The 24,088-nt window shown below is 52.2% G+C and overlaps 1 protein-coding gene across 2 annotated transcripts in view; it reads right to left on the minus strand.

The window, feature by feature from the left end:
• Positions 1-439: 439 nt before the first annotated feature.
• The window catches only part of DPYSL5 (dihydropyrimidinase like 5), a 100,556-nt gene continuing 76,907 nt past the window's right edge, over positions 440-24,088 (minus strand). Inside the window, exons 6-14 of one of the 2 annotated variants that reach the window (XM_042982323.1) lie at positions 23,192-23,236; positions 21,311-21,386; positions 20,212-20,368; positions 14,062-14,203; positions 12,290-12,432; positions 10,617-10,824; positions 5,326-5,494; positions 3,405-3,486; positions 440-1,068 (exon numbers count right to left, since the gene is read on the minus strand). In XM_042982323.1, coding sequence (XP_042838257.1) covers position 1,068; positions 3,405-3,486; positions 5,326-5,494; positions 10,617-10,824; positions 12,290-12,432; positions 14,062-14,203; positions 20,212-20,368; positions 21,311-21,386; positions 23,192-23,236 — 1,023 coding nt within the window. In that variant the 3' untranslated portion in view covers positions 440-1,067. Of the gene's footprint in view, positions 1,069-3,192; positions 3,487-5,325; positions 5,495-10,616; positions 10,825-12,289; positions 12,433-14,061; positions 14,204-20,211; positions 20,369-21,310; positions 21,387-23,191; positions 23,237-24,088 lie in introns of those variants that run through there. The other variant, XM_007088921.3, reaches the window with a different exon arrangement.

The raw sequence follows: 24,088 nt of genomic DNA on the forward strand, positions 1-24,088 counted from the left end.
ACAGCTCTGTCATGTGATTTTATGAGGTCACAGCTCCATTAGCCAAGAGTTCCATTGTGTAAAGGGGGGGGGTCTATGGGTCTATGGGTTTCCAAAATGGTAGCCAAGGCAACAAGGGATAAGCGGGGGAAGCCTAGTTTCCCCCACCTCCTTTTGTATGTAATGCTTTCTCCCAATTACGGCTGTTTCAGTTAACTCAGCAACCTTGTCCTGGGAATCTGGCATCCAAAGCCTTGCTTTTGTCCCCACCAGGAAGGGGACAGAGCCCCGAGTGCCGGGCACTGAGGCTCCCACCTCTCAGCGAGCTGCTACCTGCCACCCGACACTAGTGAAAAACCAGAGCTGAATTTTCTTAGCAACCGAAGCCTCGCCCCTGCCACTGTGGAAGAGGTCCCCTGTCAAAGTCCCTCTTCTTTGAAGAAACACAACTGAGACCAAGTGAGAAGTAGCTACAGTTTAATACAAACCTGCACCAGAACACAATGTGTCGGGCTGTTTTGTTTTTGCCTCAAACAGGTGGCCAAAGCACAGGACCATGTGTCATCTTGGGGTTGACACGATCTTAGCACCATGACGTTTACAGAGGAGTGAGAAGTCACTTGGGTGCTGGAGGCTCCATCCTGACCCCAGGCTGTGCCTGCCGCCCGGGCAGCTGGAGAGGGTGGTTTGGGTTTTCGCGTGGTTCTGTGGTTTCTGGGTCAGTATCGGAAAAGCCCTCATCGCGGCATCGGCTTGACAGAGACCTACTGTGGACTCCTAGCACTACACACACGCACACGCACACGCACACACAGTAGCACAATTTTCTGGTAACTTATTCCCACAAACCTAGAGAGCAGCTAAGGCAAGAACAACAGTATTTATTCAGCAAGTACAAGACCAGTTTGAGAGCTGCATTCAGTGCAACCAGAGACCCTTTTCATTCCAACCAGGGGCAGTGGGGCTGCCGATGGAGCCGGCTGGAGCTCTGCACAGGGGCAAGGAGCGGGTGGCGGAAGCGGACCGTTCATGTGGTCCCCTGAGCCTCCTTCTGATCTTCATCTAGAAGCTCCCGGGCGAGGGTGGGGTCTATGAAAGATCGGGGGTGCGAGGGTGGGGTCTATGAAAGATCGGGGGTGGGGGTGGGGAGGGTAGATGAAGCGGAAGGCCTGCGGTGGACCACTCCAAGACGTGGTCTCCTAGAGCCACAGACCATGCATCTCTCAGGCAGAGGCACTCAGAGAAGGTAAAGCTTTCCTGGCCCAAGCAGGGACACTCTGCCCGCCGGCCACCACCACTGCTCGGCTCTTTGGCATCTTCCCAAGGCCCGCGACCCAGCAAAGGGCTGGAAGGGATAAAGATGGTGATGTGCACCGTACCGAGGGATCAGGGTCACAGTTTCCCAGGCCCAGATCCCTACTTCCTGTCCCCGTGGGTGCCTTTGCTCCCTCTGCTCCCTGGGGTACCGTCTCTGTCCTCTCAGCCCCTGAGTGAGTGAGGAAGATGAGCTTGAAGGGAGAAGTGAGGGTGTGGGGGCAGCGCAAACCACACGGCAAGCCGCCAACACGGATCTAGTTCTGGCTCGAGCAGTGACCACGCGTTAGTTTGTCTACAAGGAAAATCTAGCTATCTGTGCAAAACAAAGCAGAACGCCTACCAAGGGAGTCAGTCTTCCGGGTGGTGGAATTCTCGGGTGGCATCTACAAGAGACGTCACCCCTCCTCCTTTCCACAGCGGGGGGAGGCAGCCACGCCCTTAGGGGTGGTCCTGGACACTTCTGAGGTCAGAAGGCCTAAACCTTCTGGGTCTCATCTGCGAAATGGGGACCACAATACACGCTCTGCCGTTGCAAGGAGCAAGCGAGCGCTCGTAGATGCAAGCGCTTTGACGACACGTAAAGCACGAAAGAAACGTGCAGGGTACGACCGCTGGCCCGAGTCCTGGAACAAGCCTGGGGTGCGCAAAGCGATGTGCGACATGAAATCACTTCCCCGAGGGGAAGGCAGAGCTTAAGAAGGGCAGGTGGCTGGGCTGCTTCCCAGCTCGCTCAGGGTGGATGGAGATCACCCGGCCTCTAGCGTCTCCATGGAGACCTCCCGGTGCTTCCGAGGCAGGGAGGGCTGGGCTGGAGATGGGAGGAGAGGGAGGCCACGGGCAGGTGAAGGTGAGGTGCTGACCACGGGGCTCCACGGCACCTGTGCAGCAATGTGGGTTCTCCAGCCCCGTCCCGCTGGCCTGGCCTCCAGCCCACTCCCTCCCTGGTCCCGCTCCCCCTCTCTTAGCAGGCACGAGGCCTCTCGCCAATCACACAGGAAGAGCGGCCGGGCCTCCGTCCAGCAGGGGGAGGTTACAGGAAGCTGGCTGGGGGTGTGGGGGTGTCAGGGCTGGGAGTGACCAGAGCCAGAGATGGGAAAGGTGACTCCGCTCCCCGACGGTCCCCGGGGCACCCTCTCAGGCTGTAGGGAACTATACCAAGAGGGGAGGGGACAGGAGGAGGGCCTGGGACAAGGCCTCGGCAGCCTGGAAGGCCCCAGGTTGGGAGAAGAAGGGCCTGTGAGTCCAACCCCTCACCGCCCCCTCCTCGTCTGTGCCCTAGGCTGTCTGGTTGGTGTCGAGTGCAGCATCTCTTAAGGTCCACATCTACTCCTGTTTCTATGCTATGCTAGTGACACGAAGCACCGTTATTTTTCACAGGATGCACAAACAAGTCAAACCAAACCACTGCGCAAACCAAACGTGCAAAACAAAATCATGTACACGCGCCTGGCACCAGCCCCGTGCCCCACCCAGCTAGCCCCTCTGGGCCTGTGACTCCCAGAGGGTGGGGTGGGGGGGGGAGGAAGAAGCTGGCGGAGGGTGCGGAGCGCCCCAACCACACCCACACAGGGGCCAGCGTGGAGTCAGGAAAAACGGGACCCCCTGGGCACGGCCGGGAAGCCAACACCTGTCTGACTTGGGAAAAGCGACCGCGGGGCCTCCTTAGGGGGAGGGGGTCCTTTTCCTCTAACACACATCTGCTAAAGTGCTCCGGACAGCTGGCGGGTCAGCCAGGGGGCAGGGCACTAAAGTCTGGGCTTTCCCAAAGCCAGCGCATGGAGGCGGGTGTGAGAGGAGGGGCTGGGCCGGGCTCTATGCATTGGGCTCTGTGCATAGTGTGGGTTTCCCGGGCCCCCCAAAGCCTGCCGAGGCCAAGGCAGGAAAGGACTGCAGCGGGAGGGACACATCTCAAAGTGCCTGTTAGGGTTGGCTCGAAGCACAGTGAATCGCGTGTCAGACATGGGGAGGGCTCCCCAGGTCCCGTGGCCCCCTCAGGTGGTGTGTACTGCCCAGCCCAGCCTCTCCCGCCCCCTGCAGCTGCGGCCGGAGGGTGTGCGGGCTGGTGGCAGTGGTGCGTCCTCACGCGGGGGGCTGGTCAGTGCCTTTACCAAATGCCGCTTGACCTGCCTCCGGGGGGAGCGAGGATCCGAGCCGAAGCTCGCTTTGGAACATGGTCATCGATTTGAGAACCTGCAGAGAAGGAAGCAGGGGGTGAGCTCGGCTGCACAGCCACCATTCCCCGGCGGAGGCGTTCAGCCCTCTGTGGGGACGATCTGTCTGAACCCTCACAACCCCATCCGGTTTTACAGGTGAGGAAAACGAGGCTCAGGGAAGTTAAGTGACTTGCCCAGTGTTACACAGCGTGTAGGTAGGTGGCAGAGCCTGGATTTGAACCCAGGTCTTTCTGATTGAGGGCCTCTCCGATGAACTGCTACTCTGCTACCTTCGCTGCTCCCAAACCTGGACATGTGGTCTCTAGTCAGGCACACGGACCGTCAGTCAGCCCGTTAGCACGCGGGCCTTTGTATACACGCCTCAGTGAGTAAGACAGGGAGACGGCTGGGCCCTCCGTTGTTCCGGAAAAATCAAAGAACCACACCCCAAAGGCCCAGCATCTTGAAATCCCAAGACTCAGAAAGTGGCTTGGTGCCCCAGGGAGTGAGCGGGACATTCTTCCGCCCAGCCTGCCCAGGAGAGAGGAGACTGGGGTGGAGGGATATTTGCCGAGTTGGAGAGAGGCCTGCCCGGAGACCTGGGAGCCGAAGCCACTGGCCGCTCCGAGGGCCTTGTGGCTTCTCGTGGGCCTGGCTGCTGCAGGAAGGGCCGTGCCCAGGCAGCCGTGGGAGCCTACACCTCCTGGGATGGCAAGGCCTGATCACGACACTCGGCACCACGGACTCCCTCCCGACTCCCAGCACACGTGTCTTGTCCCTGGTGGGACTGGAAGTGGCCTTCAGGGCGGGGGCAGGGGGATAGTTATCTTGGCACTGAGATCACCTCTGAGGATGGAGAGTGGTGGAGAGGACCCCTCCCCACAGACCACAAAGTCCTCAAAACCTCTAAACAGGAACCACGTGTCTTCTGCCCCCAGCACATAGGGGGACACACAGGAAGCTCGGCGGGGAGCCCCCTCCCTCGGCCTTTCCTATCATAAGAGTAAATGCCACACCCTGTGTGGAAGGATCTGGATCTTGCTCCTCTCACTGTTTGGGTCCCGGTGTGGCCCTTGCAGAGTGATGCCAGGTCTCTACCCGGTCCGACTCTGAAGGCCGCTCAGCGTGTTCAAGGAGACCCCGTCCTGCCCCTTTCAAGCTGGGGTCGGGGGTGGGGTCCCAGTGTCCATCAAAGCGGCCTGGAGGACCAGGCCACCTTACTGTGCTCATTCTCCACGGAGGGCTACCATTTTTGTGGCAACGACCCCCACCTTTCGCTACTGCAGAGCACCTGGCATGTGAGTTATTGACAGGAAAGTCCCAGAACAACCCCGCCCCCCATATATTATATGTGGTATTACATATACTACAATTGCTGACAAAAAAGAAGGTGCCAGAGGGACAAACACGGGGCTGAGGCGGGGGAGGAAAGGGAATAGGGAAATACCTCTTGTAGAGGCTGGCAAGGAGCAGGGATGGGGACAGGGAGACTGCATTGGGATACAGTCCCATGTAGCAGAGAGGGTTAACCCTTCAGAGCTCTGATCACCCCTGGGGCACCCACTGTGTGCAGGGCCCCGAAGATGTTTCAAGGGAAAAATTTTCTGAACTTAGAAACTGCGGGGCGAGCAGCAGACAAGCCATGGCCTCTTGGAATGACTGGTGCCCAGGGACCCGAAGAGCCCTCCCGCCCCTCCTGATATTTGTGTCTCTATGTGGGACCCAACACCCATCTGCAGACGTGGGATGGGGTGGTGGGGGGAGGGAGAAGACAAAGAGAAAAAGCCACAGAAAAAGCTGCCAGGGTGGGCCTGTCCTCCGGCCACCCTGTTGTGGTAGAGCCACGCATCCCAGCCGGAGCGGCCCTTGCTCTTACCAGAGAGGCTGAAGCTGGACTCGTGAAGGTCTCTCATGCCCCCGTGTCGGGTAACGGGCCGAGTAGGAGTGTCTGCGAGTGGCGTTCCCATCTCTTTTTTCCCGGGATGCACAACGATAGCTACGTCCCCCAGGTAGGGAGTACGGTCCACTCCTCTAACCTTTAAGGTCTAGCGAAGGATGGAGAAGGAGGAAATGGGAAAAGAGCACACCATCAGAGCCCAGACACCATCAGAGCCCAGACGCCATCAGAGCCCAGACACCATCTCCACCAGAGCCTCCCCGATGGCCGGCAGGAGGTTGGATGCTGCCACTCTTCTCAGGACCCAAATGACTGCCCGCGACAAAAGTTTCTTATGTCTTGAGCTCAGGAGTGGAGTCTTTTACCTCCCAGTGTGTGCACGTGTGTACGTGTGTGCGGGCGTCCTTGCATAGAGGGGCCCCCGCTGGCTCCCCCTCAACATTGGTGGAATCCCTTCCAAGGCGGCAGGTGGATTTCTGGGGTATTCCCCTCCCACGGAGCAATGTTATCCCCTCACACGCCAGGCTTCCAAGAGGCCATGCCTTTTACTGTGATCTGACAACTTTGTGGGGAGAGACACCAAATACAGCCGATTTGGAGAGGAGAACCCCCAGTGGCAATGTTAGTCACTTTTGTACTCACAAAGGCAGCAAAGTTAAGAGCCTATGTTCGGTATCTAGACAGCCTGGGTTCCAATCGCAGCTCTGCGACCTTATGCAAGTTACCTAACCTCTCTGTGCCTGTTTCCTTATTTGTAAAAATAGGCTGACCGTAGTGCCTATTGGTACTGCATATAGAATTGTTAGGGGATCAAATGAATTAATACACATACAGCTCTTCGAACTGCTCTGGCACATGGCAAGTGATGTGAAAGCACCGGGAGCTGTAATTAGGGCAGAGGTCATTTACGTGTGCTTATTCATGCTGCTGTGAGGACAAAGTGAGTTGGGGTGTGCTCAGAAAGTCTGAAGGAGCAGCGTGGATGATCTACATGCCAGGCACTCGTCCGGGGCATAACCTCCACCTCCTTGCTGCTTCCTGAAAATCTTGTTGCAACAATAGACAATGGGGGATTTCTTGAAGGATCTTCAGCCTCCGTATTCCTTTATATTCTCCAACAACAGACCTAGGGTTTAGCTCAGCCCTCAGAATGTCAAGCCTGGTCTGAACTGTTTTGGCCTCTACCAGGCTGGCTGCACGTTAGCATCCTAGCTTGGGAAGCTGGGGCCCCAGTGGTGAAAGGTGGAAACACCAGCTGAGTGAAAACGGAGTTTGTGACCTTGGCAGGTGACAGCCGCTGCCAGCCCCTTCGTTACTGGCTGTATACCACACCCTCCCAGAGAGGATTTCTTCCCTGAGCCCCATGCTCTTTAGGGACTGATCACTGACAATTTTTGGAAAATGAGACTTTTTGATAGTTTTCTTTTTCTGCATGCAAGTGCTCCTTTACTTTAATAGAACTGGCTTTTTCTTGGGACCCTTACGTTGTCGTTGTAATAAATGCTTTAGATAAAGAGACTCTGGGTTGAATTGATACCAATCCTGGAAACTGGGGCTCCTCCATGGTGGCTGACCCGAGGGGAGCGGTGTGTTGTGAATTGGGATCTATCTCACTTTTTTATGAGGCTGCCTTTTAGAAGGGCTTGAAATACTCTCTCCGCTCTCTTTTGACCCAATTTCCTGAATACCAAATGCCTTTTTTTTTTTTTGGAAAGACCGCAGAACCGTCATTCTTTTTGTTTCATACTGAAATATAATTCACATGCCATAAAACTTGCCATTCGAAAGTGCACAATTCAGTGGCGTTGAGCGCATTCCCAACTTTGGGCCACCGCTGTCTAATTCCCAAACATCTTCATCGCCCCCAAAAAGCAATCCCACACCCGTCTGCAGTCACTCCTGTTCCCCACCCCCCGGCCTTAACTAACCACTAATGGATCTTCTGTCTATGGACATTACGGACACTTCACATAAATGGAATCTTAAGCTATGTGGTATTTTGTGACGAGATTCTTTCACTTGGCATAATGCTCTTAAGGTTCACGTGTGTTGAATGCAGCATATATGAGGACTCCATTTCCTTCTCGGGCCAAATAATATTTTACTGAATGGCTATACTTCATTATGTTTATCCATTCAACAGTTGATGGACATTGGAGGTGTTTCCACTTCTCGGCCTCTATGAGTGACGCTGTTATGGACGTGTACGAGCTTTTGTGTAGACACCTATTTTTACTTCGTTGAGGATTTTCGCAAGAGGAGAAATGCTGGCTCCTCTGGTAACTCTAATATCTAACTTTTGGGGACGTGCCAAACTGTTTTCCAGAGCGGCTGCACCATTTGACATTCCTTCCAGCAACGAACAAGGGTTCCCCTTTCTCCACATCCCAACCGACACTTGTTTTCCAGTTTCCTTCTTAAAATGACAGCCACCCTCGGTCAGACATTGTGCTGTATGAACAAATCACTCTCACTGCTCTTGCCAGCGCTCCCTCCAGAGGCTGGCTGAGGCCTTGTGCTGCGGGTTCACATCTGAGGAGCTTTCTGGAGATAGATGGCACCATTCGCCTCCCGAGAGACCCTGAGTTTGCTTTTGGATTGAACGCGGTGATAAGTGAAATCATGGTGTTTTCTTTTTTTTTCAGGGAACCCAAGTCTGTTCCCTCTCAGCAGATCTGGCTTTGGATTTCTTCCTTTGTTATCCTTTGGGAGAGAAGGATGTTTAGTCATTCTGAGAACTCTGGGCCCTCACGTGTGGAAAGCCGGCAGAATTGATCTTCTGGTGTTAACATGGCCTGCTTACTTTTAGGCTTTAGATGACTGCTTTTCTTTTCTTTTTTTTTTTTTTTTTTAATTTTTTTTTTTAATGTTTATTTATTTTTGAGACAGAGAGAGACAGAGCATGAACAGGGGAGGGGCAGGGAGAGAGAGAGACACAGAATCTGAAACAGGCTCCAGGCTCTGAGCTGTCAGCACAGAGCCCAAAGCGGGGCTCAAACTCACGGACTGTGAGATCATGACCTGAGCCGAAGTTGGACGCTTAACCGACCAAGCCACCCAGGCGCCCCAGATGACTGCTTTTCAAGTATCAGTTTTACATGCCGTTACTTCAAGACTGGGAAGCAACTGAGCAACGGCAGTACCTCAAAGGCCCCTGAGCCTGCGAATCGAGAGGAACTCAGGGGTCATAGACATGCTCATGTTTCGCTCTTGTGCCTTCGGGAGCCCAGAACTCCCCGTTTGCCTGATCACTTAAAATGCTATGTGATAGTCAAAGATGGGGAATGGAAAGCAGCACTATCCGACTCTGGCGTTCCCTCTGTCCCGTCACACCACACCCCTCTCAGCCCAGGAGAGCTGGACCACAGTTTGGGAAAGAATACTGTAGTTTTTGTGAATGAACTTGTACAGAGGGGCTCTACTAAGGACCACACTCAGGGTGAAGCGAAGTCTTGGTTAGAGGCCCGGAGAGTGAAGGAAAGCCTACCTGCCCCCCGCTTCTCCTCCCACCCCACCCCCCGTCCTGGTAGAGCCTTCCTTCTAGGGCTGGGGCCTCATAGGCCACCTGAGCAGTGGACAGAGAACAGCTGGAAGGACACAGGCAGAAGCGGCTGCTCCCGAAAGCCTTTGGGCGGTTCAAGGAAGGAACAAGAATGGGAACAAGGAGGGGAGGTCCGAGGCACTGGGCAAAGAAGCTTGGCTTTTGCATAAAGGACTTGAGAATCGCGATGCTAAGAAAGTTTGGCTGAAGAGGAGAGGTCATGCGACCGTCTCGTGGCAAAGTGCACTAAGCCACAGGCAGCTCTTAAAAGGCCTATTCCGAAGATATTATTGAGCAGATTTCTAGAGCTCAGTAATAATGGCAGCTGAGTCTGTTTTCAGTCAAGGTGCTTTATAGCTCTGGTCCCTGCTACAGGCCAGAGCTGATGATGAGAGGAGAGCATGGGGCCTGGGAGTGGGAAGAAGTTGATGCTGGTCTGGGACAGGAACCACAATATGGGTGGGGGGTGGAGAGGTCACCTGGAAGGGGCCAGAAAAGGCCTCCCCACCAGCTGCTACTTAGGGCCTCCAGCTAAAAAACACACAGACCGTTTTCCTGGGTCTCACCTCTGGCACAGACAAGCAGCTGACCGACAAGGCCAGACTGGGCAGTTTACAAGAAAATTTCTCTGCTACTACCTTCAGAACATACAGCAGGCACCTGCTGTGTACAGAGGACTAGAATGGCAAAAGGAATAGAACAAGAGAACAAGAGAAGCTGGGTAAGGAAATTAAAAAAAAAAAAAAAAAAAAAAAAAAAGGATCAACGTTTCTTAAGTGTGCCATGATTATAACCATGAGCCTAGGCAGGAGTGCAGCTGGACCAGTGAGGCTGGGGCTCCTGGGCCCTCAGGCGTGACAGAAGAACACCCACCCTTTCTGCACAGGAGCCTTCTGAAGTCACAATAATATTGCTTTATGCCCGAGGAAGGGGAGGAGAAACCACGATGAGAACCATGTGCTTTCAGCTGTCAATGTGTTAGATCTGTTCTTTTCCGATGCTCTGGGACCCCCTCCTGCCCTGGCAGAGGCCACGGCTGCAGTCCCCAGCACCCGGAGTTGTCAGCAAGAACTCAGGTCAGGTTCTCCAGGGCAGCTCTCGAAGATAAGTCTGGGCAGTCAATCCCTAAGCAACGAGGCAACAGCCAGTCTTTTTTTGGGTGAATGTGTCTACTTAGAGGACAGGAACCCCTGGGGATGAGGTGAAGCCCAAAGATTTAGGGAACATCCAGTGTGCTTGTGGAACCCAAGGACTGGGTAGGACCCCTGGGATATGAAGTATTCTAGACTCGGCCTGATCACATCAGGGTTGGGGGGCGTCCAGACCCAGAAAATCCTACCAACCTCACTCCGGTCACAAGGGAGGGGGAGGCTTCAGGAAAAGAACAACTCCAGGGCAAATATGGTAACCCAGGCCGAGCCGGGAGTCCCATCTGAGGGTTGGTGACAATCCTCCCAGAGACTAGATGTTGGGGACATCTGCGAGCATCCTGTAGTATTTCCTTAGCTCTAGGGGGATTTAGGGACTGTTCCCAATACATTTTTACTCTGTTATAGGTACTCCCTTTCTGCTATTTTGGTTGTCCCCAAAGTGACCATTCTAGGCAATAAGGTTCAGTGGGAAAATGGAATGAGAACATCTTTGAGGTTTAAAACAGTCATTATAGAATTTCCCCAACGGGGGGCTGTAACCTCTTCGTATACACCTTCTTCTCCTTCCCTCCTCTTACCTTTTCTCTCTGGACCAGCTTCTTGTAGACAGTGTCTGGGAAGGACCTCAGGGGATAGAACTTGCCAGTGCCCTCAGCGCACATGAAGACACCGTTCTCATACACGACTCGTCCCCGGCTGATGGTGACCAGCGGTACGCCGTGGCAGCGCATGTTCTCGTACAGGTTGAAGTCTCCTCCCTGCACCTGGGTGCTGGCTGAGATGGTCCTGGTGGAGAGGCAGGGGTGGGAGAGAAACCTCTGAGAAGAGGTGACGATGTCACAGCTCAGCAGGACGAATCGATGGTCAGTGGGAGGGGGTGACGCTCAGTGACAAGGAATAAGAGTAGTCCCCAAAAGCTGTCTGCTGCAGACCGAATCCCATCACCTCCCCAAATGTATATACTGAAGTCCTCACCCCCAGCCTCTGAATTTAGAGACAGGGCTTTTAGAGAGCTAATTAAAGTAAAATGAGATCATACGAGTGGATGATCCACTAATCCAATCTGACTGGTGTCTTTATAAGAGGAGGAAATTCGGACCCCAGACATGCACACTCATAGAGGAGAGACCAGGTGAGGACGGAGGCGTAAGACAGCCATTTACAACCCACGGAGAGAGGCCTCAGATGACACCAAACCCGCTGACACCTTGATCTTGGACTCCCAGCCTCCAGAACTGTGGGAACATACGTTTCTGGTGCGTCTAAGCCACCAGTCTGTGGTAGGGCCGGAGCAGCCCTAGGAAATGGATCAACTGAGCCAAACTCTAGCGGGTTTTCTGCCAACAGTGATCATGAACACCCACACCTCTGCAGCAACAGGGACCAGCCCCAGGCTTCAGGAGGCAGAACATGGCTTCTCGAATGCTCTAATGGAGAAGACAGCGTGGGTATCCCGGCCTTGGGGTGGGTGGCGGTGCACCAAAGAAGGCGAACCTTCTTTCCGATTCAACTTTTTATTTTCAAAATTCCATTAAATTTTTGCTTATCTTCTTTACTTCTAGCCTGTACACCGAGAAAAGTACCTGGCCACCAGTTAGCACTTAACAAAAATCTGCTGAGCGATTAATGAAATTTAATCGGAAAGAGTGGTTTCCATCTCCCCTGCCCAAATCTCTTAGTAAAAACCAGGCTCTGTAGCCCGTGGCCTGGTAACCCCCTTCATTCATTCACTCAACTCGCGTGCGCTAATGCTGTGGCTGTCAAGCTCTGTGCACTCCAGAGTACCCAACACCCTCAGTGAGGGGAGCAGGGGGCTGGCGGAGGAGCCCGGAGCGTCAGGACATCTGTCTGGTTCAAGTGCGTGTTAGCTATGTGATGCGGGGAGCCCCTCTACTCTCTGGGTCTTCGTTTCTTCGATAGAAAAATGGATATAAGAACGCCAGCATGAGTGCTTCCTGGGGCCGCGTGAAAACCAAACGAGATCACTGACGTGAAGCCGCTCCGCATCACTGTAAGGGGCTATGCGCGCGGTGATACCCTGCAGCCTGTCTGAGCCTGTCTTGTTCACAGCCGCATTCCTGGTGCCCAGACTACGGCAGGCCCTCAAATACTTGTCGAACCGAACACACCACAGGGTCACACTTCGCTATGCTAGATGCAGCGCAGAGACGATAAGCTGGTGGAGTTTTGCACTGCGAGCGCCTTAAAATCCCAAGTCCCTCTAGCCCCGGCGACTAGCAGCAGGTTTTACTTTGTGGCTTCTGGATCCCACACCACCACGTCGGCATCGGCCCCAGGGATGATGCGGCCCTTGCGGGGATACAGGTTGAGAATCTTCGCCGCGTTGGAACTGGTAACGGCCACAAAACGGTTCTCGTCCATCTTTCCTCCAACCTGAAACATTGCAACAGTGCCACGTCACCCAAACCCTGCGCGTGCCTCAAAGCCACGGCCTCCCTTGACTCTGGCCTGCGGTCTTTTAGTTGGTCACGACAACAGTGCCGAGAAGGACGATGACGTGAGCACCGTCTCAGCTGAGCCAACCTGCTGGCCGGGTTCCCGGCCATCGCCTCAATCCTTCCTCCGGCAACAGTGGTGAGTGGGCTCTTCGCCAAAGGCCGCCTACCTGGTGGAAATCTACCTCCTGTTTGTACAACCGGCTCTACCCATGTGTCTACTAGGGATGGGTCGGGAGCCTTCCTTCGTCCACAAAGGGACACAGATTTCTGGGCTCTTGAAAAACATCTTACTGCCTCACCCACCAGCGAGAGCACCGTGGACTCCCTTCAAGGGGGATTCCACAGCCACTCGTGGGCCTCTCTGAGCGGCTGGCTTCCCCTTGAGGACTTCAAATCTCCTTAGGCTCGGATTTGCTGCAGCTAATCTGTGATAGGGCAGGACCAAAAATACTTATTCTTCGTGGGGAGAACAGGTGGTATTCAAATGAAGTCCTAGTCCCTGTTTTTCTCAAAAAGCAACTGGCCAAAACATGTAAAGAGCTTTAAAAAAGGTTCATTCCCTTTGGCCCAGAAATCTGCTTCTAGGAATCTGTCCTAAGGAAATAATTAGAAACGTTCACACGTATATACTCCTGAACAAAGAAGCTCTCTGCAGCATTATTTGTAAGTGCAAAACTCCGGAACAGCTAAAAGCTCCAAACTCAGGGAAGGATTAACTGAAATGTGCTACTTCCACCGGAGGAAATACTATTTAGCTACTAAAAAGATGCTATCGGGGCGCCTGGGTGGCTCGGTCGGTTAAGCGTCCAACTTCGGCTCAGGTCATGATCTCACGGTCTGTGAGTTCGAGCCCCGCGTCAGGCTCTGTGCTGACAGCTCAGAGCCTGGAGCCTGTTCCAGATTCTGTGTCTCCCTCTCTCTCTGCCCCTCCCCTGTTCACGCTCTGTCTCTCTCTGTCTCAAAAATAAATAAACGTTAAAAAAAATTAAAAAAAAAAAAAAAGACGCTATCGGGGCACCTGGGTGGCTCAGCGGGTTGAACGTCCGACTTCGGTTCAGGTCATGATCTCACAGTTGAGTTTGAGCCCCTTGTCAGGCTCTGTGCTGTGAGTGCAGAGCCCGCTTTGGATCCTCTCTCTCCTTCTCTCTCTGCCCCTCCCCTGCTCATGCTCTCTCTCAAAAATAAATAAACATTAAAAAAAAAGAGAGAGATGCTTTTAAAGAATTTTTACTGGTATAGAAAGACACTCAAGGTATGCTGTTATGTGAAAAAAAGAGATGAACCCCGTTATTACAATAACATCCAGAACATACACAGAACTAGAAAGAAAGAGACCAAAATATTAATACTTTCACTTCTCGGTATGGAATTAGGGGGATCTTTTTTCCTCACACTTTTCTGCATTTTCCAAATTTCTATAGGAGGCTGTACTACCTTTCTGGTTGGGTGAAAATACAAACTTTCTGGTTTTGTTTTTAAGTGAAACAAGGAGCCATGGCTATAGCTCTCCTAAGAGTGAAAACCCTTGCGAGGACTTGAGCAGAGGGGGGTCCCCAGAACATACCACTCCTCTCTCCCAGATGACACTCATGCGGTCCTGGACACCACTCACTCCATGCGGGATCTTGGTGAAGTCCTCCTTGCCCATAGCTTTCTGCTTCGTGGTGAAAGGCCGGTGATCTGATGCCACAATGTTCAGAGTATCACTGGATAAAGAGAAAGATGGGCCAGTGAGGGAGGGAGGCCAGGGTCCCGGAAGGTAGGGACAGGTGCAGGGAAAAAGCCTTCCCTTCGGATCCAGGCAAAGCTGACCTTCGGATCCAGGCAAAGTAACCCAAGTTACTTCATTTGTGTGAACCTCAGTTTACTCATCTGTAGAATGGGTTTGTGGGCTGAGGGTTGACACTAGCTGTCAGTGTCACAGGAGACACTGATGGGAGCCTTTGGGGCATCAACTTTTATTAAGAGTTAAGGCAGCAGGCAGAGAAAAATTCAACCCCTAGTTTTGCTAACCTGAGGTGGTTTTACTGCCAGAGGCTCAGATGCCAAGCTCTTATCGTCTTCTCCCTCAACCCCTACCGGTCCCTGCTGGTGACAAGCATGTGCTTGGTAAAACATTTACAAGTTCAATGTTAAGCATTGCTAAATAACTTGCGGCCATAGCCTTTCTTGGATGTGGGGACTCTGACGGCACAGAAGAGGAAAGGAGGGACAAGACAGAAGAGATGTTTGCCTTAATAAACCAGCGATGCTATGCAAGCCAACCGGTTCATCACCCCCGCCCTCTATGACCATTGTCCTCGGAAGGTTACTGAGGCCACCTCCGTGCAAGGCTGTGGGTGGCTAAGGCATGGTGGGGCTCTCCGGGGGTTCCGGCCTCGCTAGGATTCAGGGCAGAGACTTAGTAGGACGGTGCGACAGTACACGAGGCAGCAGATCCTCGACCAAATGAGGGCGGCAGATAGCTGGCCCATGTGCAGAGATCTCTGTAGGCCGAGGGCTCAGAGGTGGTGAGGGGCAGAGGGGGAAGGATGCCCACATCGCCCAGGCCAGGGCAACCTCATGAGGAAACACCATTGGAGGGCAGGGAGGGTCCTGGCTGGAGCATGGGGGTTGTGTGGGAGAGGGGGACAACTGCTGGGACCACACAGCGGGGGCCCTGAGAATCTAATTTCTTTGTAGGAGGCACCAAAGCCTGTGAATGCCTGTGGGCCATCTAAGCTGCCCATGTCAGACTTGGTGATGAGACATCTCCTTTTTTAAAATTTTTTTTAAGTTTATTTATTTAGAGAGAGAGAGAGAGATTGAGAGAGACAGAGAATCCCAAGCAGGCTCCACACTGTTAGCACAGAGCCTGACGCAGGGTTCAAACTCAGGAACCATGAGATCATGATCTGAGCCAAAACCGAGAACCAGATATCCAACCTACTGAGGCACCCAGGCGCCCCAGTGACGAGGCATATTCTTAAGGCTCTCAGACAATTCAGGGTCAGGCTGCATATTGGGCTGTCTCCACTGGGGGCCTGGCAGGGTTCATCAGTCACAACTGTTGCCAAATGACTGACTTCCTTGGCCAAATCCACAGTGAGATGACTTAGCCCTTCCTGTGGCATGGGCTGGTGTCTCCCTTAGCCAAACACGCTGCTCTGGGCCTTCTCAGAGATTGCAGGGGACACTCTCCACAGAGCAGAGGGTTTGTTCTAGGGCGCCCCAGTGCTGCCCACATTCCCCGGGCCTGCAGAACCCATCAGAGTTTCACCTTCTCCTCAGGGGTCCTCCAGACCCCCAGGCAGGGCTCAGATCAGAAGAGGTGCCTGTCAGAATCATTGGCTCAGGGTCAGGAACCTCAACTCCCATTCTTGAACCAAGTCCTACTGAGCAACCACCTTTCAAAAAAGGCTCCTACACAAGTAGGTGCCCCTCGGGGAGTGTGGTCACATTCCAGAAGGGCTTCTGAGGTCTCCTAGTGCTGCCCTGAATCTAGGAAATTAGACACCCACATCCATACCCTTTAAAGTTTAGAACATGACTGTCTTTAAGTAGTTGAAGAAATTTTTTTTAATGTTTATTTATTTTGAGAGAGAGAGAGACAGGGCGCAAGTGGGGGAGGGGCAAGAGAGAGGGAGACACAGAATCCAAAGCAGGCTCCAGGCTCTGAGCTGTCTGCGCAGAGCGCAACGTGGGGCTCGAACTCACGAACCGGGAAATCATAACCTGAGCCGAAGTCAGACACTCAACCGACTAAGCCACCCAGGCACCCCTCAAGTCCTTTAAAATTTTACATATTCAAATGAAGAGAACTTCTGGCCCCTTTCAGAAATGAAATTTTACACAGAGAACAACCTGGTGGTTGCCAGAGGCGGGGGGTGGCTGGGAGACTGGGCAAAATGGGTGAAGGAAAGGGGGAGGTACAGGCTTTCAGTTATGGAACGAGTAAGTCACAGCCACGAAAGGCACAACGTGGGGCATACAGTCCATGGTATTGTGACAGCGTCGCACGGTGACAGAAGGTAGCCACACTTGTGAGCACAGCATAACACAGAGAGTGCCAAGTCGTTGCTGTACTCGCGTGTAGCACGTCACATCGTGTGTCAACCACATGTCAGTAAAAGAAGAATAAAACAAGGAGAAAGAAATTAGATTTGATTTTAGGGATTTTATTTTTAAGTCATCTCTACCCTCAACACGGGGCTGGAACTCACACCCCCAAGGTCAAGAGTTGCGTGCTCTCCCGACAGAGCCAGCCCGGCGCCCCAAGAAATTGGATTTATTATTTATTTATTTATCTATTTATTTATTTGTTTGTTTATTTATGTCAACACCAAAATTTTAATTAATTAATTAATTTTTAATTGAAATTTTAGTTAGTGACATTCGATTTTTTTTTTAAAGTTTAAAAAAAATTTTTTTTTTTTAACGTTTATTTATTTTTGAGACAGAGAGAGACAGAGCATGAATGGGAGAGGGTCAGAGAGAGGGAGGCACAGAATCCGAAGCAGGCTCCAGGCTCCGAGCTGTCAGCACAGAGCCTGATGCGGGGCTCGAACTCACGGACCATGAGATCGTGACCTGAGCCGAAGTCGGCCGCTCAACCGACTGAGCCACCCAGGTGCCCCAGTGACATTAGATTTTAAATAAAGGATAAATCCTTACACCCATAGATGGTGCTTTCCCCCTGATACAGAAGAAGTCACATGCTAACGTGGGTCGTAACAAAGCAGTGCATGTTTTCTTATAAGAATATGGTAATTGGTGCCTGGGTTTTCTGTCAAGCATTTTGTATGATATCAATTATCACCAACAAGGTGTCCTAAAAACGAAACGACAGTACCACAAATTCCTATACACAACAAAAATGTTCAAACGCTGCTCCAAATTCCGTAAAATTACACACTTGTACAATATGCACCGATCTTCAAAAGGGATTCAAACTACTCTCAGGACAGTTAGCATGAAACTACAATTTGACTTAAGTGAATAAATGTATTTAAGTTACATTAAAAATAGACTAGTTTAATATAAAACCTTAAATGATTCCATTAACAGCACTATTTTCCCCTGCCTATTTGAATGTGTTGGGGCCGCTGTCATCTGGGTAGGTTGGGGCAGTTGCCACCTATTTGTTCTTCCAGCAAATATGCCTGTGGCAAGCAGAGGTACTTCAAAAGATTTTTTTGACCTTGGCACTGAGCCCAAATTACTACAGTGGGCTCCTGGTTCTTGTCTGTTTTGTTTGTGTTGATAAAGATGGAAAAGAGGCTGGCTGGCATTTCCCTGTGAAAAGCATTTTTAAAAATTATTTCCTTATTTATTTTTAATATATATATTTAAAGTTTATTTATTTATCTTAGAGAACAAGCCAGGGAGGGGCAGAGAGAAGATCCTAAGCAGGCTCCTGCAGGTCAGCGCAGAGCCTGGGGGGGGGGGGGGACCTCAGAAACTATGAGATCATGACATGAGCTGAAATCAAGAGTCGGACGCTTAACCAGCTGAGCCACCCAGGTGCCCCCTGCAGTGAAAAGCATTTTTAAGTCAGAGCTGATCTGGCATTTCTCCTCTCTCGTACTCCCTAATTTAAAAAAAAAAAATTTTTTTTAATGTTTTATTTATTTTTGAGACAGGGAAGACAGAGCATGAACAGGGGAGGGTCAGAGAGAGGGAGACACAGAATCTGAAACAGGTTCCAGGCTCTGAGCTGTCAGCACAGAGCCCAACGTGGGGCTTGAACTCACGGACCGAGAGATCATGACCTGAGCCGAAGTCGGCCGCTTAACCGACTGAGCCACCCAGGTGCCCCATCGTACACCCTAATTTATCTAAATGTGTAAGGGGTGCTGCTGCTCAGGATCACAGCAATATTGTGGGACAGAAAGCAGGTGCTGCACTGGGCCACGCATATACTGGCCCTCTGGGGCCACCTGCGCCCCGAGACCTTACTGACTGCACCCTATACTCCTCTTTCAGGTGTTAACACAGCAGGATGCTGAGTGGGAATTTGCCAATTGTCGGCGACCAGGAGGGAACATTAAGGACCTGGATGAAATAAGTGCCCCTTTTTCTCAAGACAGCCATCTTCAGTCGGGGCTGGCTATTTCCCTCAATCATCCTCACCATCACCCTCGAAGTGAAGAGGGCTGTCACCTCCCCCCAGGTATATAAAAGCCTACGACAGGGAGGGAGACTGAGGTATCACAGGATGGAGAGTCCTGTAGTCTTTTCCTCTTCCTTCTTTTCGTGTTCGAGTGCGGTTTCCCTACCCTCTCTCCTAGCAGTCTCCTCCATAGTCAAGGAGGGGACATTGCAACAGGTTCACCCACGGAAAACAGAGGTGATGGCTGTGGGCTTCTTGCTTGGGAGGGGGCCGGTGGACCCGCCCTGAACCTCTAGGTGAGGAGAGCCAGTGGGATGGGGACAGAATGCCCTCCCACCGTCGAGAGTGGCAAAGCTGTGTGAGCTTTCTCTGGGCCTCAGACACTGTAGAAGGTGGTCAGGCTGGAGCTGCCTTCCAGGGTCCTTGTTCACAGGGACACCACTAGTTCTAGAAGCAAGGAAGGTGTAGGTGGAAGAGGTTGGGCTGGAATCCATCTTCCATACCAGGGGATTGTATGAGGGCTGCACAAGAGAGCCCACAAGGGCATGTGTCCTACATAAGGAGGGCCCCAAAGGCCAGTCACGTTGAGTCTGAGAAGCAGGAGTATAGACTGGTGCTTGGGTATGGAGAAGAATCCCCCTACTCAGGGACTGGGCACGGGGAAGGGAGGAGACTGACATTTAAACTAGACTAGACTTGGGGCGTCTGGGTGGCTTAGCTGGTTAAGTGTCTGACTTTAGCTCAGGTCATGATCTTATGGTTTGTGAGTTCCAGCCCCGTATCGGGCTCTTTGCTGTCAGTGTGGAGCCGGCCTTGGATCCTCTGTCCCTCTCTCTCTATCTGCCCTTCCCCAGCTCTCTCTTTCTCTCAAACATAAATAAACATTTTAAGAAAAAAAATAAACTAGACTTTAATAACCAAGAGGGAGAGAAAACAATGGATTCTATGCAAAATGTCACTAAAGGAAAGAAAGAAGCTGCAAGCAGTTTGGGACAAAACAAAATCTTTTCATCTCTGTGTCCCACTGAATTCAGACTATTCGTTAAAACTTTTCCTTTAGATTTGGATCATACGGGAAAAAATCGTGTTAGAACAAGAGGAGCTGGAGAAAAGGAGATCTGGAGGGGAAGAATGAGGGGGAAAGAGGAAGAGAGGGCAGAAGGAAAGGAAAAAGGGGAAAGAAAGGGGAAACCACATGCGAAACAACGAGGAGGGGGAGGTAAAGAAAAAAGAGACAGAAAGGCCCACATATATTCTAGAATAAGTCAGCAGCCACATCCTACAGCCCTGAAGTGGTCCTCAGTGTAAAAGCAATGTCCTTGGAAATTCTGAACAACCACCATTCACCGTTTCATATATGCTCTTGACTCTTACACTGCAGAAGCTCTCGCTCCAAATCAAGTGGTCGGAGAAGCCGACAGGTAATTGGGATGGCAATTAGCTGATGGGCTCTGGAGAAGGTAACAAAAGCAGAGTCATCCTACGGGCACAATGGAACCAGACCTAGGTCAGATTTGGGGCCTCTGCGACATCACCTCGAAGACGTGTACGTTCCCAGGACGGCATATATTATGATTAAGGACGTGCTACGGGGCCCACAGAGGTTCTGCCAAAATGCCTTACTTGGCCAGCAGGCTCATGAGGTAGGTGGAGGTGTTCGTGTCCAGTCTCAGCGGAGGCACCGTGACGTAGGCGGCCGCGTGGGACCAGTCCTGGTGGTAGTAGTGTAAGCCTGTCAGAGTGGCATGGGCGGTGGTGGTCTCGGCCAGCACAACCTTCCCTAGAAGAAGAAAGGTCAAACCATGACTAGGAAGCCAGTGACCTGAGAGATCACTGGTCTGAGCTTCTCATTTCATAGGCGGAGGAGCTGAAGTCAGAGAGAGGAAGGGACTTGACTGAGCTTACACGGGGGTTTGAGGGCACAGCTGGGTTCAAGGCCGGAGGGCTCCATATTGCCATGCTGGCTCCAGGCAAGGAGAACAGAAGGGCAAGGGTGCCGAAGAGGGGCAGCACCGCCATTTCGGGGGACCACGGGTGCTTCAGGGCACTGATGGGAGGAAGGAGGGCCAGCGGTGCGGGTGAGACACCCAAGGGCTCTCACTGGGGGAGAGGCGGGAAGCAGGATCTCGCGGGCAGTTCTACCAGAAGGCCGAAAGCCCTTGCTCTGATTTATCTCCCCAGGTCTGTGACCATGACTTTGTTTCTCCCGTTTCCAGGACCTCACTGGCACCCTGAACCGGGCCAAGACTATAAGTATAAAAACCTTCAGGTGCTGCCCAGCGCTCAGCAGCAGCCGACACACAGGTATCGGGGCTCGCACACAGGGTGTGGGGTGGCTGGAAGGGAAGCTGGGTCCATACACTGTTACTCCTCCGGGGACTTCCCTGGCATCCCCTTGAAATGTCCACTGGAACCGGTCCAGGATTTTATGTTAGTTGCCAAGGCAACGACCAGTAAAACCCAAGAGGCCAAAAAGATACCAATTAAGGAGCTGACTGAAAACGTGGAAAACTTTCCCAGACCCGGGAGAGGTGACAGACACTTCTGCAGAGCTGTTATGCATGCAAATGCACAGAGGAAAACACTGCTTCTAGCGCACCGAACCCAGGCTAGCGCAGTGCTTCTGCGGGCGGCGGGAGAGAAAAGGGAGTACTCCGGGGGACCCCACAGGGCTGCAACCCCACCACACGTGCGCACGGTCCACTCCAGCCCAAGGACTCGCCTTGCATCTTAGCAGCTGCGATAACGTCACCGGCCGAGATGCTGGACACGTTGACCAGGTATATTGGACAGTGAGTCTAAACAAGGAAACCGGCAGAAAGGAGAGCGCGTCAGCCCCATGAACCTAACAAGCACTAGCACAGCCCCAGCCAAACCAGTCCGGGCCCCGGCACCTCCCTCTGCATGTCTTAGCCCCACTCGCAGGGAGAGAGGGTCTTCTACCGGGAAGGCAGGCGGGCGGCCAGAGCACAGACGAGGGGAAGCACGGAGGAGGCAAGCACCAGGGCCCAAGGGGAATGTTGGGGCCGAGCCTCAAATATTTCACCAGCCGGAGTCAAGATGATTTATAACTTAACACCAGGGACTTTTTAAATTTCCTGCTCATGAACGTGACGACCTAGAGACAGTCGTGGATCATACTTCGTATCTAAAATTAAAACGAGGGCTGCCTTATCAGTAGACAGAATGTACCCTCAGAAGAAACAAAATGGAAGAGGTTCAGGGTTCAAAGTCTATGTCAGGCAGGACTGGTCTTGCAAATGGACACCTGGGTTGTAATATCAATGAGCTTTTCCTCTGCTGAGCGGTGCGACAATGGTCCCTGGCTTCACCTGCCTGGGCATATGTTTGAGCTAAAAAACAGGAAGCTGGCTTTTTGTTGTTGACATCTTTCCTTATCCTGGGGTCGGTCTCCGTCAGGAAATCATTGGTATCATAGCCACTGGTGTGCCAGTAAATCAATGTCCTCGACCGGCACCCAGACTTGTAAACTGTTCATGGGAAACTTTTCCCAAATGTTACTCTGATGCCTTCTCTGCTCATCAAAATGAGAGGACAGAGAGCTTAGGAACTGGCCTGACATTTGACGTGCTTGGTGCAACTTTACTAATTCTGAGATCCGCTGGACCTCCAACCTCTGCCTCGTCCCCGGCGTTCCTAACACCACGCCGTCGTGCTTACTTACATCCTTCGGGATCGCCCATGTCTTTTCAGAGAAGAGGTTCTCGAGCATTAGTGCCCGCTAAAACCATGGGTGGGCTTCTTAAAACAGACTGCTGGGCATCGTCCCCAGTTTCTGATTCAATGGGTATGGGCCCGAGAATCTGCAATTCTAAGTTTCTATTTCTAACAAACACGGGTGCTGCTGGTCCAGGCGCCACACTTTAGAAAACTGGTATTCTCGAGGTGACAGCACAGATTATCTGAGCAAATCGAACTCTTTAATGACGGTTTAGGAGAAACAACCTTGGTATATTTCTTGGTATATATCTACTGTTTATAAAATGCCTTTCTTTCTCTGCCCCCCTTTGACCCTCACAATCCTCCTGTGAGAAGTGATATTATCATTCCAACATTAGATAACAAAATAGTGTATCAGAGTGGTTGAGTGATGCGCATACACTGAGAGCTTCGTGTTTGGTAAAGGTCTCACGTCTTGTTCATTTCCTACACCGTGTCAGCACCCCCTCGCCCTGAGCGATACCAAGGAAAACTTCTAAGTGGTCTAGAGGCAGAGGGTTCGATCACGGTTCTCTAAGCAAGCCATCTACCGAATTCCTCTACAGGAAACAGAGTTCATTTGCAGTGAGGCTCTGTGGACACCCAACTCACCCTGCCTCCCATGGGAGCCATTTCCACTTGAGCAATGAAGCCAGACTCAGCAAGCTCACGGCGGTGGGGGGGAGGACAGAGAGCTGGCAGCTAGGAGGACTTCTGCCAGGTCTGTGGGAACAACAACACCCAGGAAACGGTTTTGGGGTCCTGTGAACCAGGCATGGTGGTGGCACCCAGGGCAGAATGGGACTCCACTGTGTAGACTGAAGATGCTGGTTTCTGATCCCAGAGTCAAGAATGGGTTTAGGGCGAGCCGGGGTCTACTTACCCTGTTTGCAATGGTGATAACTCGGTGAGTGGCTTCAGCCTCCAGCTGTAAGAAACAAAGGACAGGAAGAAAACAAGCTTCAGCCTCTCTCCCAAGCAAGCCCACCTCTGCTCAAGAGCCCACTTTGTAGAAAGTGCTGGAATATCCAACATTGGGCTGGAGGGGCCAAATGCACCCACAGGGGCTGGCTCGGGGGGTAAGCCCTGGGCAGGGGCACCAAGCTCCAACCACCTCTTCTCACCCTAAGAGAATCCGAGGATTTACTACACCAGGCATATCCTCGCTGGATGCTACTCAGGCCTTAAATAAAAGGCAACGAGGGGCATCTGGGTGGCTCAGTCAGTTAAAGCATCTAACCCTTGGCTTCAGCTTAGGTCATGATCTCATGGTTCGTGGGATTGAGCCCTGCATGGGGCTCTGTGCTGTCTGCTTGGGATTCTCTGCCCCCCCCCTCTTAAAAATAAAGAAATAAACTTTAAAAAATTTGGGGGGGGGGGCGCCTAGGTGACTCAATCAGTTAAGCATATGACTCTGGCTCAGGTCATGATCTCATGGTTCTCGAGTTTGAGCCCCACCTCAGGCTCTCTGCTGTCAGCCCGGAGCCCGCTTTAGATCCTGCTTTGGATCCTCTGCTGCTACCCGCCCCCCTCTTCTTCTTTCTGCCCCTACCCCACTCATGGGAGCTCTGACACTCTCTCTGTCAAACTGAAACATTAAAACAAATTTTTAAAAATTCTTCCCTATCTGGGGCACCTGGGTGGCTCAGTCGGTTAAGTGTCTGACTCTTGATTTCAGCTCAGGTCATGATCTCACGGTTCATGAGTTCTAGCCCTGCATCAGGCTCTGCGCTGGCAGTGTGCAGCCTGCTCGAGATCCTCTCCCTCCCTCTCTCTCTGC

This window comes from Panthera tigris, chromosome A3 (genome assembly GCF_018350195.1).
Source record: "Panthera tigris isolate Pti1 chromosome A3, P.tigris_Pti1_mat1.1, whole genome shotgun sequence".
Taxonomy (NCBI): domain Eukaryota; kingdom Metazoa; phylum Chordata; class Mammalia; order Carnivora; family Felidae; genus Panthera; species Panthera tigris.